The sequence below is a fragment of the Pseudophryne corroboree genome, chromosome 6, assembly GCF_028390025.1.
Source record: "Pseudophryne corroboree isolate aPseCor3 chromosome 6, aPseCor3.hap2, whole genome shotgun sequence".
NCBI lineage: Eukaryota > Metazoa > Chordata > Amphibia > Anura > Myobatrachidae > Pseudophryne > Pseudophryne corroboree.
The window spans coordinates 822,115,673-822,133,360 of record NC_086449.1 but is presented as its reverse complement, the minus strand read 5'-3'; the positions used below and the strand labels follow the sequence as shown (position 1 = coordinate 822,133,360).

Genomic DNA, 17,688 nt, shown 5'->3' with positions numbered 1-17,688 from the left:
ACCCTCTGCTGATCATTACACCCTCTACACCTCTCTGCAGATCATTACACCCTCTGCAGATCATTACACCCTCTGCTGATCATTACACCCTCTGCTGATCATTACACCCTCTACACTCCTGCAGATCATTACACCCTCTGCTGATCATTACACCCTCTGCACCTCTGCTGATCATTACACCTTCTGCACCTCTCTGCAGATCATTACACCCTCTGCATCTCTCTGCTGAGCAGTCACACCCTCTGCGCCTCTCTGCTGATCAGTCACACCCTCTGCGCCTCTCTGCTGAGCAGTAACACCCTCTGCACCTCTCTGCTGATCAGTCACACCCTCTGCGCCTCTCTGCTGAGCAGTAACACCCTCTGCACCTCTCTGCTGATCAGTCACACCCTCTGCGCCTCTCTGCTGAGCAGTAACACCCTCTGCACCTCTCTGCTGATCAGTCACACCCTCTGCGCCTCTCTGATGAGCAGTAACACCCTCTGCACCTCTCTGCTGAGCAGTCACACCTTCTGCGCCTCTCTGCTGAGCAGTCACACCTTCTGCGCCTCTCTGCTGAGCAGTCACACCCTCTGCACCTCTCTGCTGAGCAGTCACACCCTCTGCGCCTCTCTGCTGAGCAGTCACACCCTCTGCACCTCTCTGCTGAGCAGTCACACCCTCTGCGCCTCTCTGCTGAGCAGTCACACCCTCTGCGCCTCTGCTGAGCAGTCACACCCTCTGCGCCTCTCTGCTGATCAGTCACACCCTCTGCACCTCTCTGCTGATCAGTTACACCCTCTGTGCCTCTGCTGCTCAGTCACACCCTCTGCGCCTCTCTGCTGATCTGTCACACCCTCTGTGCCTCTGCTGCTCAGTCACACACTCTGCGCCTCTCTGCTGAGCAGTCACACCCTCAGCTCCTCTCCATAGGCAAACACAGGGGTGGTTTCTGGTTGCCCAGAAAACCCCCTCCCCTTGGCAAGTGGCAAATTATGACAATAGCAATGGTATAGAATACGATTACTAGAGCTGCCGCCGCATCATGTAGAGATGCTGCACATACCCAGTAGCAGCTTTTTCTACAAAGTGTGCTGTCTGTGTGGTTCTGAGTCCTCATTCAGTGCACTGTACCAAAGAGTAGCTACCAGAAAGAAGAGACAGGAGCCTTACCATGAGGTGGGAGAATGTGTGCTTAGAAAGTGCAGTACTAGTTCCATAATGTTTGTGCCTTTATTATAGTTTGTTTAACCTTTTCCTGACCACTTATATTATTTATATAATTTACATATATTTATTACAGCCTATACTATAGACCATCTATAATGTTCTGCAGAGTGGGATATTTGGAGAAACCCCCCTCTAGAAATCCTGCGTTTGCCACTGCTCTCTGCTGTTCAGTCACACCCTCTGCATCCCTCTGCTACTCAGTCACACACTCTGTGCCCCTCTGCTGCTCAGTCACACCCTCTGCGCCTCTCTGCTGCTCAGTCACACCCTCTGCGCCTCTCTGCTGCTCAGTCACACCCTCTGTGCCTCTGCTGCTCAGTCACACCCTTTGCTTCTCAGTCACACCCTCTGCAATTCCCTGCTGGTCAGTCACACCCTCTCCGCCTCTATACTAAGCAGTCATATTTACTGTGAGATGTCTGTACTGTATATTAGTCACTGCCTCTTGTTATGTACATTACACTTTATATGGTGCAGTCACGTGCTTTCCTCACGGTAATACTCCCTGGTAACACTTCCTCGGGGGCCTTGGTGCTGTTGATGTGTGTATGACTGTGGAGGAAATAGTCCCCTCTTCTGGTCTCTCTTGCTCGTACCTATGCACATAAAACACATATCGCCATCGTACGTGAAAAATTATTTTCTTTATAAAGAGCGGTAATGGATGGGTATATATGGGTCACTTATGTCTGGTCCATGGTGTCTTGCAGTGAATAAAAGCAACATCGAGGTCTTGTGCCCCATTCCAAAGTATTTCCACCCCAGTTTTTCCTCTCGGCACACCGCTCTTTGTTGGCAGTGGTGACGCTGAACGTGTCCATGAAGTAGATGTATTAAGCATGGTACTTGTGCTTTGGATTTGCAGTGTTGCCCCTTGACCAGTAGGCGGCGCCTCACTGCTCGCTGGAATTGAGCTCAGCTTCAGTCTTTGATGCCATTGGGTGGCTGTGTAGAGAGGTCAGAAACGAGATCTCTTGCGATGGAGTTTTCAGGACACCGTGCTCCAGATCAATGCAACTCTGAGGGAAAAAAGCAAGTCGTCGGTGGAGAGTTTCAGACCTTCTAAAGAGGGCAAGTGGAGGCGTTGCCCATAGCAACCAATCAGAATCTAGCTCTCATTTATCTAGTGCATTCTGCAATGATAGCTGGAATGTGATTGGTTGCTATAGGCAACATCTCCACCCTTTCCTTTTAGCAGGTTTGATAAATCTCCCCCATAGCGTGCAGAGCTTAGCGAAACGTACCTTGAGTGTTACAAGCGTGTCTAAGCCGATGCAGAAGTCGGCACTGTTGTCATCTGGGGGGATAAGACCACAGTCAATGCACTCTACACGCACAGCACACTAAGGACACTCCTAATGCCAGTGATTGCCTGGGCTCTAATAGGCAGAACAGCGGCCATTTTGTCAGTTAGGGCTAGATGACACTACAATGGTATATGGTAAATATCTATTAGGGTTAGGGGGTAGATAAAGTGAGTATCCGGTCTTTAGGTCGACCACACTTAGGTCGACATGGTCAGTAGGTCAACGTGGCAAAGGTCGACACATGAAAAGGTCAACATGAGTTTTTCACAATTTTTTTTTTTTAAACTTTTGCATACTTTTACGATCCACGTGGACTCCGACTGGGAATAGAAAACTTGCGAGGGTACACGGTGCACTAATTGGGGTTCCTGGTCACTTTACGGTGAAAACAACACCCCAAAAAATAAAAAATAATAATGTTGGCCTTTTCCCATGTTGACCTAGTAACCGTGTCGACATATTTCAGGTGTTGACCTAGTCTGTGTCGATCAATAGTGGTTGACCTAATGATTGTCGACCTAGTTAGGGTGGACCCAATGAACCACACCTGATAAAGTGGGAGATGTACACTATTTTTTGTTACTACAGTATGTACAAGTTTTTATGCCATCTACATAATATAATGTATATATATGCATCTTATGCCCACATAGGTTTATACTGGCCTATTCTTCTGGTGACCATAGGTTTACTATCTGCGAGCCATATGTAGTTATACGGCGTCACCCTGTGATGTTACTGGCTACGTATGAGGAATGCACAATAATATACGAGGCGTCAGCGGTGACACTAGCCAGACCTGGTGCATCCTCTTATACGAGCCAGTAATACTGTAATATTCCCTAATGTTATGCTCTAGTGTTCTGTATCCTGGGTGGTCGGAACGTGCTGTTTAGTGTCCGTCTTACCCACTATTACCGCCAGGATTGTCAGACTCTCACACCCCAGACCAATGTCCACAGTCAGCCGCTCTGGGGAACCATTCGTGACTTCCAACCTGCAAATGAAAAGTTCTAGATATAAGTAACATCCAATAAAATAACCATAGAATGAACATGTGACCGGGCCTCCAACATGTACTACCTTCAGCTGCTGGAATATACAACATGTAGTAGGCCTGCCCAAGAATCCATTCCAGTCAAGAGATACTAAAGGCCGCTTACAAAAGCCCAATAACCGGGCAAATGAGCACTTCCGGCATTATGAACCAGTGTTTCCATGAACGCGCCCACTTGCACAGGAAGTGCAGAAACTTGGTGGCACCAGTAGGTTTAGGGTTACCGGTAGGGTTAGGGACAGAGGGGTCTATTCATGAAGCAGTGAAAAGAGTGGAGAAGTGAGCCAGTGGAGAAGTTGCCCATGGCAACCAATCAGTGTTGAGGTAACATTTATATAGTGCATTCTATAAAATTATACGTAGCAGCTGATTGGTTGCCATTGGCAACGTCTCCTCTGGCTCACCCACACTTATCATGGCTTCATGAATAGCCCGCCCGATGACTAAAAAAAGTATGTCGACATAGCATCAGCGTAGACATACTAAATGTTGACGCTGCTAATATGGCGCCCAGATGGCATTGAGTATGGATTATTGATGAATAGACACCTCAGTGCCTTAGCAGTAGCTACACTTGGTTTATTGGGCCCCCACTTACCCCAGTCCTGTCACACATGCTTTGGAGATGAAGTTCTCTTGTCGCTCAATGCACAACTTAGCGATGACGTCCTGAGTACGCACCTGGGGGTAAGTCGGAGGGAAAGGCATTGAGGTAAGTGACATGACATAGAGGAGATAAGAAACTGCACCCGTATAGTAGATTGTTCAATTTATTGACGTAATGTGTTAGATACTTTTATATAGCACCAGCCTATTCCATAGCGCTTTGCACTAAGTCAGTTTAGTAAATAATGATATAAATGATGTATACACATATAGTCTCCTGGAATGACATCACTGGGGTGGGACCACTTACACCGCTGATCTTGAATTATTTCTGGAGGAACTTTTTGACCTCAGTCAGATATGACCGCAGGGAACACGGCCCTGTGGGTTCTGCATCTGTCAGATGTCAGCAGCAAGCCCTTGGAGCCTGGCTCGTGCTATTACATGATGGAATTATCCCTGTGTTAATGAGGTAACTGTGTCTAGCTAATGACATTACCCGGCTAATGCTGACAGTAACTGGATGATGACTTGTGTGCTGAATAGATGATGCCTGAGTGATATTTGTGTGGCTCGGTGCTGGCTGGGACATGTAGTGCACTTGTGGAATAGGCACCTAGCATTGTGTGTCTCACCTGACAGGGGATGAGCAAGGGGCGTCCTTTCCAGCCTGCCGCTGTCTCCTCAGGTGGGTCAGGGAGCAGCTGCTGGTCATCCCTCTGCTGGGCTGGATTGGTGTCTGGTTCACAGAACCTGGCTGCTGTAACTCCTTCCTCTGGAGGCTGCGTCCCCGGATCACACAGGGGGAATGGTGGGATCAAGCTGCTTGTTTCCTTCACAGGGCTTCCCCCCAGGAGACGTCTCTGGATCACACTGTGAGGCTGCTGCATCCACAACACAAAGACCCCTCATCAGTGATGTGACCATGACATTGCACAACCTGCATTGGGGTGTTAGGGTAGTAGGATCAGGGGCAGGGTCCGGATTAAGGGTTGAGGTCTTAGTTTTAGAGTATAAGGATCAGGGTCAGGTTCCGGATTAAGGATAAGGGTTGGGGTGTCAGTGTTAGGGTAGTAGGATCAGGGCTCGGATTAAGGGTAAGGGTTGGGGTGTTAGTGTTAAGAGTATTAGGATCAGGGCAGGTTCCAGATTAAGGGTTAGCGTTGGGGTGTTAGTGTTAAAGTATTAGGGTCAGGGTCTGGATTAAGGGTAAGGGTTGGGGTGTCAGTGTTAGGGTAGTAGGCTCAGGGTCCGGATTAAGGGTAAGGGATGGGGTGTTAGACTAAAAGGGTCAGGGTCTGGATTAAGGGTTAGGATTGGGGTGTTAGTGTTATGGTAGCAGGATCAGGGTCATGGTCCAGATTAAGGGTAAGGGTTGGGTGTTAGTGTTAGAGTATTAGGATCAGGGTCAGGTTCCGGATTAAGGGTTAGCGTTGGGGTGTTAGTGTTAAAGTATTAGGGTCAGGGTCTGGATTAAGGGTTAGGGTTGGGGTGTTAGTGTTAGGGTAGTAGGATCAGGGTCAGGGTCCGGATTAAGGGTCAGGGTTGGGGTGTTAGTGTTAGAGTTTTAGAAAAAGGGGCAGGGTCTGGATTAAGGGTTAGGATTGGGGTGTTAGTGTTAGAGTATTAGGATCAGGGTCAGGGTTCAGATTAAGGGTAAGGGTTGGGGTATTGGTGTTAGGGTAGTAGGATCAGGGTCAGGGTTTCGGATTAAGGGTTGGGTGTTAGTGTTAGGGTATTAGGATCAGGGTCAGGGTCCGGATTAAGGGTTAGGGTTGGGGTGTTAGTGTTAGGGTATTAGGATCAGGTTCATATTAAGGGTAAGGGTGTTAGTGATAGGGTAGTAGGATCAGGGTCAGGGTTCAGATTAAGGGTAAGGGTTGGGGTGTTAGGGTATTAGGATCAGGGTCAGGGTTTGGATTAAGGGTAAGGGTTGGGGTGTTAGTGTTAGGGTATTAGGATCAGGGTCCGGATTAAGGGTAAGGGTTGGGGTGTTAGTGTATTAGGGTCAGGGTTTGGATTAAGGGTAAGTGTTGGGGTGTTAGTGTATTAGGGTCAGGGTTCGGATTAAGGGTAAGGGTTGGGGTGTTAATGTTAGGGTAGTAGGATTAATTAGAATTTGACACTGTTACCACCACCTCTGATAAATCCCCTCTCTCTCTCTGCATATATCTGGGTGACTGTGCCCCTCCCCCCTCCCATCACAGAATCATCCTCCTTCTCCTATAGCCCCATGGGTGCACACTGAAGAAATCTGTCCTATATATTTCCACACTTTGGCTCTCACATTTTATGAAGTAACATCTGAGGCACCACATCACCTCTTTCCTCACAGCCTAGTCCTACCTGCTGTCTGAAGCCGAAGTGCCACTCTTACCCCCCATCCGCCTGTGCCTCCCCCTGCGCCCTCCCCGTCACCTGTGCTCACCAGGTCTTTAGAGGTTCCCAGTCTCCGGAGCTGGTCCAGCGGCAGCAGATCAGCAGAGTCTTTGTGCACAAACTGAGTGGCTTGCTTGAGACGCCTTTGCTGGTGCAGGATTGCCGTGCTCCTCAGGTCCTGCTCCTTTCTCGGGGACCCCCTGAGCTTTGCTTCTTCTCCGAGCCCCCCGGGGGGCCTTGGACAGCTCATGGCGCAAGACAGGACCTGGGGAAGCGAACAGGACCCTCTGCGACACCTGCTTTTGCTCCACGACTTAGTTGTCCCCCCTGTTCTGGCGTTCTTCTGCTCGTCCTTCTGTCACAATCTTCTCAGTCTCTTTTCCACTAAATGATCTGTCTCTGTCTGTCTCTCGCTCTCTCTCTGGTATTCTGGGGATTCCTCTAATAAGCCTCCTCCTCCTACTCTGCAGTGATTCCCCCTCTCTGTGTCTCCTCCCTTACAACCTCTCATTTCCCAGCCACAGTGTACCCCCCCTCCTCTCCCCCTCCTCCCCTTCCCTTTTCCATTCTCTCTCCCCATCACCCTGTTTGATGTATACTCCTTGTAGTCAGTTTAATACTGTTGGTCCCTGTGTCAGCTGGAGCTGCTCCTGTAATAGCGTCACGTCCCGGCAGCTACATCTGCGCAGGGCTGGGAGGCTGGCGGGCTGGATCAGGGATGCAGCACAACCATTCATGAGATCCTGGGTGATTGTCAGGGTTACACAGCACTAGGAAAACGATTTTACTGACAATTTTCCGCTCAAAAATAAAAGTAAATTCAGAATTAGTGTTTATACTGACACATTACTAATATGTTAGAGCAACATTCGCCCACAATGCTGGAGGGAGCAATGCAGAATTGACATTGCAACTGTTTGCGGAGCGCATCTTGCTTACGTTTGTACTGTGCATGCTCCAAAAATGGGCGCGAGCAATATAGTATGATTGCATCAACACTAAAGTGGTGGAACTGGGTTGTTGTAACGGGGCGTTCTCGCATTTGCAGAGTTCAGCGAGAGCGTCCTGACACAAATGCGTTCTCGGTAGAGCTGGACGTAAGTAAAATGATGTAACTGAGATCTCTGCATTACTATTATCAGGTAGGATGTAAATCTCTTTACTGGCCTATTTGCAGAGTGCTGGGGGAATTTTGGCTGTTTTCTTGTCTAGATTAACCCTTCCTTTACAAGGATCTGTAATGGGCTTATAAATTGATTTGTGTATCACTGTTCTGAGAGGCATGTATGGGATGAGAATTTGGAGGGTATTCTGATCCTTGTAGCGCCATATTGGAGGATCGTGTGGGGCCTCCAGGTGAGTTAGCTCTCAATTTAGAATGACAAAAACATATTACTTAAAGTGGGTGCTATTATTATATAGCGTAGCCACTAAAAGCAGAGATGCCTTGCCATGGCTGGTGGCTTACCATATGTTTGCAAATGTATGTAAACAAGATCTCTGCATTACTATTATCATGTAGGATGCAAACCTCTTTAATGTCCTATTTGCAGAGTGCTGGGGGGAATTCTGTTTCCTTGTATAGATTAACCCTTTCCCTGACAAGCTCCTGTGATGGGCTTATAAATTGATTCCAGCCGTTACCTTTTTGTGTATCACGCGCACAGATGAATACGCACATTTTTTTCCATGCACGCATCTTTGGAGCAACGTGCATCCGGTTAACTTCACACGGTGTATCAGGCTTAGGAGCACCCTCTACCAAAGAAGGTTCAAATAAGCAATACATAGCAAGCCTACCAGTTTCAAAAACATAGGAGCGTTCCAAAAAGTTTACCGACCTCTACTACCGTTTCTTCCACATGGCTGCCAATAAGTAAATCAGAGAATGCACCCCGCCTATCTGCTTTAAAATGATTGAATAAAAAACAGCCAGTTGGTTCGAAAACACGTTTCGTTTCTGTTTGCTTAGAAAATAATGTATTCTACGTTTCACAATATTCTGGCCACTGGGGGGTAGATTTACTAAAGTGGGAGTTTTTTTGGAACTGGTGATGTTGCCCATAGCAACCAATCAGATTCTACTTAACATTTGTCTAGCTGCTTCTAGAAGATAATAGATACAAACTGATTGGTTGCTATGGGCAACATCACCAGTTCTAAAAATCTCCCACCTTAGTAAATTTACCCCTAGGTGTCAGCGGTCTATTGGTCTTTGGGCGGTGGGACATGGCTCCTTCCTACAGCAAACTGGGCCGTATGACAGCTGAATAAATGTAGATATGGGGAGATAATTGGTTTCTGCACAGAACAGTTTATGTTCTTGGGTTTAATCACCATACAGTGCAATAGCAATAAAACAATAGGAAACTATATATCTGTTAACACAAAGCAGTTCTTCTGCTGCTGCCGCTGATCTCCGCAGAGACGTTGCCGCATGCAGTGCTCTGTATTGTTATCACCGGTTGAGAAGCAGTCGTGTAAACGCCTTCTAGATAATTACACCATGGGTAATGGCATACAGCAATGTGCAGATGTACAAGGCTCTTGGGGGGTGATTCAGAGTTGATCATAGATGTGCTAAATTAGGCACAACTACGATCAGTCACACAGACATGCGGGGGGACGCCCAGCACAGGGCTAGTCCACCCCGCGTGTCAGGTCCGACCCCCCCCCGCACAAGTACTGTAGGAGTAACTCCCTGCCAGCGCAGCTCCTGCGCAGGAAGCTGCTCGTCGCTGCTCGGGTTGCAGCGGCTGCATGTGACGTCACGCAGCCGCCGCGGCCCTCCCCCTGTACGGTCCAGGCACGCCCCCTAAACGGCGGCAAAACGCCGCCGGCCCGCCCCCTCCTGCCCAGCAACCGCCTCTGCCTGTCAATCAGGCAGAGGCGATCGCAATGCTAAGACAGCTGTCGGCAGTTTGGCATGCGCGGTGCATGCGTAGTTCAGACCCGATCACTGCTGTGCGTTTCATCGGGTCTGAATGACCCCCTCTATTGGGTATGGGACTCAGGGTCAACAGTGTCTAGGTCGTCAGACATTAGGTCGACGCCTGTTGGTCGACAGTGACTAGTTTGACACCAGAAATAGGTCGACACGGCCATTAGGTTGACATGAACAATATTGACATTGAAAAAGGTCGACATGAGTTTTTTAATGTTTTTTTGGTGTCATTTTCTGCGTGAAGTGACCGGGAACCCCAATTAGTGCACCGTGTCCCCTCGCTGCACTCACCATGCTTCGGCACAGGTCACTATTCCCAATCGTAGTCCACGTGGATCATAAAGTATGAAAAAGTTCAAATTTTTTTTTTTAAAGTGAAAAACTCATGTCAACCTTTTTCCATGTCGACCCTATTCATGTCGATCTAATGGCCGTGTTGACCTATTTCTGGCGTCGACCTAGTCACTGTCGACCTGGAGTCCGGATACCGCTCTATTCCTAGGTACGGAAATATATTATAACCCTTGTCTGCATGTGCTGGTGGGGCCGGCTGGTCCTCCGAGACACCTACATGGGGATGCCGTCAGGTCAGTCACCCGGCTGTGTCTCAGTCATGCCCGTTAGCGTGGACAGACCAGAGTGTGCAGGTGTGATATAGAGGAACAAGTGTGATATATTCTATGGGCTCTATTCATGAAGCAGTGAAAACTGTGGAGAAGTGAGCCAGTGGAGAAGAACCAATCAGCATTGCAGTAACATCTATAATTTGCATACTACAAAATCATACAGAGCAGCTGATTGGTTGCCATAGGCAACTTCTCCACTGGCTCACTTCTCCACTCTTTTCACTGCTTCATGAATAGACCCCTATATGAGGCAGGTGGGGGCGGTGCAGGAACACAGCTGGGGAATATAAGGGCGACGGGGTCCTCTACTGTGTGCAGTTATTTACATGGGGCAATGTCACTGGTGCCCACCCTCCGTCACATCTTCATCTCTCCCCATCATCCCACCCTCAGCGTGATAGTAGGGAAAGCATGCTCCTCTTATTACGTGTCATCTCCCCTCACCCAGTCACCCCCCCGTGAGGGGCCCATTTATCATATCCTGCATTTTAATGGATGGCACATGATAATAATGACTAGATTTGCAGCGTCCACACAAATCTAGTATAGGTTTCTTCTCAGGGACACGGACTCCGATAAGAGCCGTCCCGGCCAAGAGCTGGAAGCAGAGCGACAGCTTACTCTATCACTCCACCTCTGGAGTGGCGTTGGCGCTCGTATGGCGCACGCACAGCCATCACCCTGTGCATACATCAGCGGGGGCAGATAAAAAGGGACAGGCTACTATGGGCTAACAAAGATGGCGATATCAGCCCGGGGTCAAGAAACGTATGAGGGCCACTTTTGCGGTCAGAAATGGAGGGACTGCGGCAGATATATCGGAGAGAGTCCCTCGTTTCTATATGCCGAGTCTTTGGGGCATACCCCGGGAGGGTATCCGTGTGGATGGTCGACCATGTTACAGTCGACAGTCATTAGGTCGACCACTATTGGTCGACATGGACACACGGTCGACACATGAAAATGGTCGCCACATGAAAAGGTCGACATGAGTTTTAAAAAAATATATATTTTGTGGAACTTTTCCATACTTTCCGATCCACGTGGACTACGATTGGAACGGTAACCTTCGCGAGCCATGCGAGGGGACGCAGTGCACTAATTGGGGTTCGCCGTCACTATACGGAGAAAACGACACCCAAAAAAGGTTGAACTCATGTCGACCTTTTCATGTGTCGACCATGTTCATGTGTCAACCATTCGTCCACGTCGACCATGCCAATGTCGGCCAATAGTGATCGACCTAATGACTGTCGACCATAACATGGATGGCCCCCGGAGTGATGAAACCGGGACCAGGCCGTGAGGCCACGCCCCTTCCCACGAGGCCATGCCCCATTTTGGATCACGCATGCCTATAGCGTGCATTGGTGGAGGGAGGTTTGTCAGCGCACCAGGCGTCACTGATCCCAGTGACACCCCTGCCGCCTGGGTATGGGGTGGGTCAACGTAATGGGAGTGGGACAGAGTGGGGGGTGGGGTTAGGGACTGGACAGTGTCTGTTTGGGGAGGTGGGGATATACAGGGGCGGATTTAGGGGTGAGGGCGCCCCTAGGCACAACAGTAACGGCCACCCCCCCACCTGCATCATTTTATTATTTTTATTGATTGGTTATTGGCCCTCATTTGATTTGTCAAAGTCGAAAAATATCATAATGCATATGTCTTGTACTAACCCCATGCACATGCCCGCTGCTCGTGCACTCAGTCCGCCGTACGTGCACATATCCGCAAGTTGCGTAAGATCGCTCCGGCGATCGTGCGCATGATATGGGTATTTACGGCGGAGTTTGTGAGCATGTAGCGTGTTATTAGCACATAGCATATTTAACCCATATAGCGTATTTTGTAGATATAGTTTCCCTAGACCATGACAGCGAGTATTATTAGTTTAAACAGTTCCTGGACAGAGAGATTCGTCTTTGCATGATAGGAAGGATCAGACAAAGGTTGGTAGGTGATGTCTGGTATCCAGCTGTAGGGTATTTTTAGGGTAACATTCCGGTGTTAGTTAGGAAAAGATTGCATGTTCCTGCGTATAGTTATGTACAAAAATAGATTATGAACAGTAACTTTATTGCTGTAAATTACACATGCGGCGGGAATCCTGAGGATACCTCCCACCAGAGCAGTTGGGAAAGGACATCGCCTACCTGTTCAAATCCACCTATGACCTTTGCTGTAATGTAGAGACACATCCCTGTGTCCAATGAACAATGAGATTACAGTGACCATTGTATTGTGAATGTATGTTGTGTATAAAAAGACCACTGTTGCCTGGCCGGACGGAAGACTCTGAAGGCTTTCTTCCTGATAGCTGAGGACTGGTCCAGGACGCGCTTGCGAACGATTCCCCACGTATGTATATTCTCTGTAGCCATTATTCTCTGTTATTCTGTTAGATTTCCTTGTTAGCCTGTAGTGTATAACTTGTATGTTTACCCCTTTCCTCTGAATAATCCGCTGCGGTGTTAGAGCCCAGTGGTTTACCACAAACCGGTGTTGTGTTTTCACTTTCCTGCAAAGGGCTTTCTTAGCGTCTCAATCGCTATAAGGTGTATATGCATTGTTAAGGTTTTAAGGTATTACATCGTTGCAGTACTAGACTGCTAAGGTTTAAAGTATAAGCACACCCTTACACTGTTTCATTACTTAAGGTTTACTGTATATCACTGTGTGCGTCCGCGCCGCGTGTACGTTGTACCCACGGCACGGCGTCTGATACGCTAATAGCGTATCAGTACGGTACTCGGTACGCTAACAGCGTACTTAGTCCGTAGCGTGTGTAATAAGTCTAGCGGCCATAGCGGCTCCACGGTAATAGTGTATAGCTTTATGTTTTAAGGTAATATTTGACATTATCAGATTGTAGCCAATTTAATAGAATAATTAGAAAAGCCACTAACTATGATTTTCTTCTATTTTTATATTATATATACATATTAACTAAATAGGACAGCTTACAGGGGCAGTGTGTGCATGTCCAACCCATTTACGCTCCATTCAAGTACAGTGCCTCCCCCAAACAAGTGCTGCCCCAAGGCACGTGCCTAATGGGAAATCTGCTCCTTGGGACATAGCAGCAGAGATTGGGTGAGCCCAGACATAGCGCAGCCAGCGGCAGACTGTGGTCCCTTTACTAGTTAGATATATTTACAATAACCTGATTACATACAGCAGGGCAATAGGGTGCTTCAAACCAGTCTGATTCTAATTCAACCTTTCATGAATTCTAGAGAAAGGCAGAAGAATCCTTCTTGGTCCAGCGCGTGTGTAAAACACTAGTAAAGACGAATGGCAGTCACAAACCCATTTGTTACCAGTATTTGCACCATCACGTCACACTTACTGAAGAATTCTCCCACGCGTTTTGCCACGGTAAGTGCAAAACCACAGATCTGGATTCATTCCGCAAACCGGAAGGGAAATGTTCCAGCGCTTGTAGACACGGCAGCAGGCCTGGTATCGGTGAGTTCTAGTGTCAGACCCATTAACACGTGTAATACTAACATTAAAACCACAAGTAAAATGCAATTAATAGATGCCAGCCACTGGGAGCCCAAAGACTGAGAGCCTGCGGCCCGGTCTCCCACAGCCCCCTCCCTAATTCCCTGGGCTAGAACTTGGCAGACGCTACTGCGATCTGGTTATATTGTTAGAATACGGTTCTCCCCCCGGCAGTTACAGTAACTCTTTAGTACTGAAGTTTCCATCACGAGGGAACAGAAAATGATAATAATGTTACACATCTTGTTTTATGATCGGGTACAGAATATAGGATGTGCCCCCAGGTGGGCGCTAATCCCGACGCAACTGCGCCTTTGTGCGCAGCGGCACTGAGAGTATATGCTAATGTCACAGCCGATGGGATTTGTACAGAGTGATGGCCACTATTCCGCCGCTTGCCTACAAAGACGCACCATCACTCGCACGTCACTCGCACCATCAAACATCTCAGCAAGCGTGCGGCTGCTCAGAATGTCTGCCGAAACAAAACTGTCGCGACCACTGTAACTGCTTGTGAAGTTGCGACACGCCCGCGTTTGACTAAACGCCCCTCCGTTACCTTCCATACATACTCACTGACTGTCAATTTCTTTAATTAGAATAAGACTCTAAAAGGCTCAGTTAGAGTTGAACCCTTTTAACACAGTTCTACATAGCAAAAGACTCCGGCAAAAAAAAAAATTGCATTACCCTATTCGTAGACAATATGTAAATGTGACAAAGTGTCAAACACAACAAAATAGATTCATAGGTGCCGGAAAACAGGGGTGTGGGGGCAGCTCACCTCCCCCAAACAGTGCGGACGCCATGTATGGTTACCACGGGCACTGTCAAGACGAAATACGTCGCCTTTCCAGCTGCTCCACCTCCTCCCTCCCCAAAGTACTTCTCCGCCCACCTCCTTCCCGTAGGCAGATTAAGGGGGGGATGCAGGGCATACTGTACCCCGGGCCCCCCTTTGTCAGAAGCCCCCCCCCCCCAGCCAGAGCACCTGACATCACTAGCTTTCCCTCTTAAGCAGCAGCAGAACCAGCAGCCAGAATGCCAGCAGGACAGTATGCAGTGCAGGCAGAGACATAGGAATATCATGTTTCATGAGCTACCGAAAGAGCTTTCTGACCAGAGGAGAGATAGCAGGGTGGAGAGATGTAAGTGACACAGAGATCCCATCTTCTCCTCCTCCCCGCCTGGGTGTCTGAGTACTGTGTAACCTGTTATGCAACTAAACCATTTGGGTCTAGCGATAGAGACACACACAGAGTCCTCCTGAGTCCTGTCCCAGTGTGTAAGTAGTACAGAGGCTGCTGCTATTCTATCATGTGACAATATCAATTCTTTTATTTTTCTATGTGTATTTTAAAGTTAAGTTGTCTTTGTTCCACTACAAGAATAGTTTATAAAATAGTTCTCTTTCAATTAGGTGGAGCTATAAACAGTACCCAGCCATTATTAAACTACTAGTTAAAAAACTAATATACACCATCGGTTTAAATTTAATATACACAATTTATACCTCCCACCATGACCCATTCCAGGAGGGACAAAATGCTCTCTATCTGGACTTCCTTCTTTATGATTGCAATCAACTGTGTGAAATACCTTTCTTATCAATTAAATAGTTCAACACAGGTGACGCTAATCATATATGTTGGGAGGTATGCACAATTTAATATACAGCCCCCACTTTCCATCGGGCCCCCTGTCTTAAGTACTTTCTCTCTCCCCACACCTTGGACCCAAACTTATCTGATGTTCCCGGCCTTCAGCGGAGGTGCTCTGTTTATTGGGGCTGTCGCACCTCCCCTCGTCCACTGGTGGTTGCACTGTCGGGCAGGCTGCGGCCAGCTGTAGGTGCACTTTGCACGGTACCTGGAGCTTACTGTTGCTTTTCACCTTTATGAACGTTAGAAATATTTAATCTGCAGATTTATACCAACCGGTGTGATTGGTTTCCATAGCAGCCAAGTGTCACTACTTTCCAGGGACTGTGCCAGGTTTTACAGTTTTGTCCCTTACGTTTTATTGTCCCTATACGGGCCATAGTTACCAATGCTGGCCAACAAATAAAACTATACGCCCCTCCAATGCCGTTCTTACCATTATTCTTTATTCTTAGGATTTCAAATATTGAAGAGAAGCATTTCAATTGCAAAAAAAGTGTATTATTTATTACCAGTTATTTATATAGCGCACACATATTCCGCAGCGCTTTACAGAGAATATTTGCCCATTCACATCGGTCCCTGCCCCAGTGGAGCTTACACTCTATAGTCCCTATCACATGTACACACACACATACACACTAGGGTTAATTTTTGTTGGGATCCAATTAACCTACCAGTATATTTTTGGATTGTGGGAGGAAACCGGAGTACCCGGAGGAAACCCACGCAGGCACAGGGAGAATATATAAACTCCACACAGTTAGGGCCATGGTGGGAATCGAACCCATGACCTCAGTGCTGTGAGGCAGTAATGCTAACCATTACACCCACCGTACTGCCATCTAATCAGTCTCAGGGCACAGTGGTAATTGTAGTTCTCCAAGGCCCTCTGAGACAACGTAATGTGTGATGCACTTAGATCCACCAGCAAGGCAGCAATTTGTCCTGGGAAACTACTTTGTTACCAATAATTGGTAAAAGCAGAGTAGACACTTAAGTGACGCCTGCCAGTTCCAAGCAATGACGTGGAGGGGTAGGGGGCAGGTGTTACTTATTTCAGCCTTGGTTAAGTCAACTGGAAAATAAGTTGGAAAACCAGGAGTAAAGTAAAGTGTCTGGAAGGAAATGGTTCATGCCAGGGGGTCATGCTCACGCATCCTCTGCTTTTCCAATGAATGTCCTGCTAGCAGGGCCGCACTGGCCGTCTGGCACTTCTGACAAATGCCAGAAGGGCTGATGGGCCGGTCCGGTCATTTAGAGAGATGGGTTGGCCAAGCAGCGCAGTCTCACACCGCTGTGCTCGGCATAGAGAAACACAGGAGCGTGCCATGAGTGCAGCACTCTCTACCTGCCTCCCAGCCTGCAGCCAGACAGTGAATGGTTGTCAGCATGCTGATTGGTGGATGGCAGGTGCTATCCACCAATCAGAGTGCAGCATTCTCTACCTGCCTCCCAGCCTGCAGCCAGACAGTGAATGGTTGTCAGCATGCTATCCACCAATCAGAGTGCTGACAGCCAGACACTGTATGGAAGCATGTGGAGAGACGGTGCAGGACTGCAGGAGGGGCAAGTTAGGATTTTTTTCTAAATTGGTTTCCAGAAATGGGTGCAAACTGGGGGTAATTCCAAGTTGATCGTAGCAGGAATTTTTTTAGCAGTTGGGCAAAACCATGGCCCTCATTCCGAGTTGTTCGCTCGTAAGAATTTTTCGCAACGGAGCGATTAGTCGCAAACTGCGCATGCGCAACGTTCGCAGTGCGTCTGCGCCAAGTAAATTTGCAAAAGAGTTTGGTATTTTACTCCCGGCCTAACGAAGAAATTTCATTGTTCTGGTGATCGGAGTGTGTTTGACAGGAAGTGGGTGTTTCTGGGCGGAAACTGGCCGTTTTATGGGAGTGTGCGGAAAAACGCTGCCGTTTCTGTGAAAAACGCGGGAGTGTCTGAAGAAACGGGGGAGTGTCTGGGCGAACGCTGGGTGTGTTTGTGACGTCAAACCAGGAACGAAACTGACTGAACTGATCGCAGTGTAGGAGTAAGTCTCGAGCTACTCAGAAACTGCAAAGAAATTTATATTCGCAATTCTGCTAATCTTGCGTTCGCAATTCTGCTATGCTAAGATTCACTCCCAGTAGGCGGCGGCTTAGCGTGTGCAATGCTGCTAAAAGCAGCTAACGAGCGAACAACTCGGAATGAGGGCCCATGTGCACTGCAGGGGAGGCAGATTTAACATGTGCAGAGAGAGTTAGATTTGGGTGGGGTGTGTTCATACTTACCTACTCTCCCGGATTCTGCGGGAGACACCCGGTTTTTCGAGTAGTACCCCCGCAGCCCCGGAAGAGTGGGCACACCTCCCGCATTCTGCCCACTTCCTAGTGAAGTGGCCAGAATG

The 17,688-nt window shown here is 48.1% G+C and overlaps 1 protein-coding gene across 1 annotated transcript; it reads right to left on the bottom strand.

Moving 5' to 3' along the window:
* Positions 1–1,834: 1,834 nt before the first annotated feature.
* NRIP2 (nuclear receptor interacting protein 2) lies at positions 1,835–7,013 on the bottom strand. Its single transcript, XM_063930627.1, has 6 exons — positions 6,608–7,013; positions 4,815–5,063; positions 4,172–4,254; positions 3,425–3,513; positions 2,454–2,506; positions 1,835–2,228 (listed from the first exon to the last, which is right to left on the bottom strand). Exons 1-6 carry the CDS (start codon positions 6,806–6,808, stop codon positions 2,103–2,105), a joined length of 801 nt encoding a protein of 266 aa, XP_063786697.1. The 5' UTR covers positions 6,809–7,013; the 3' UTR covers positions 1,835–2,102.
* Between the last annotated feature and the right edge of the window lie 10,675 nt (positions 7,014–17,688).

Coding starts and splice junctions, on each gene's coding strand:
- NRIP2 (XM_063930627.1), bottom strand. CDS start 6,808: ATGAGCTGTCCAAGGCCCCCCGGGGGGCTCGGAGAAGAAGCAAAGCTC. Junction 3,514..4,171: donor GCATGTGTGACAGGACTGGG/GTAAGTGGGGGC, acceptor TTTCATTTGCAG/GTTGGAAGTCACGAATGGTT. Junction 2,229..2,453: donor ACACGCTTGTAACACTCAAG/GTACGTTTCGCT, acceptor TTTTTCCCTCAG/AGTTGCATTGATCTGGAGCA.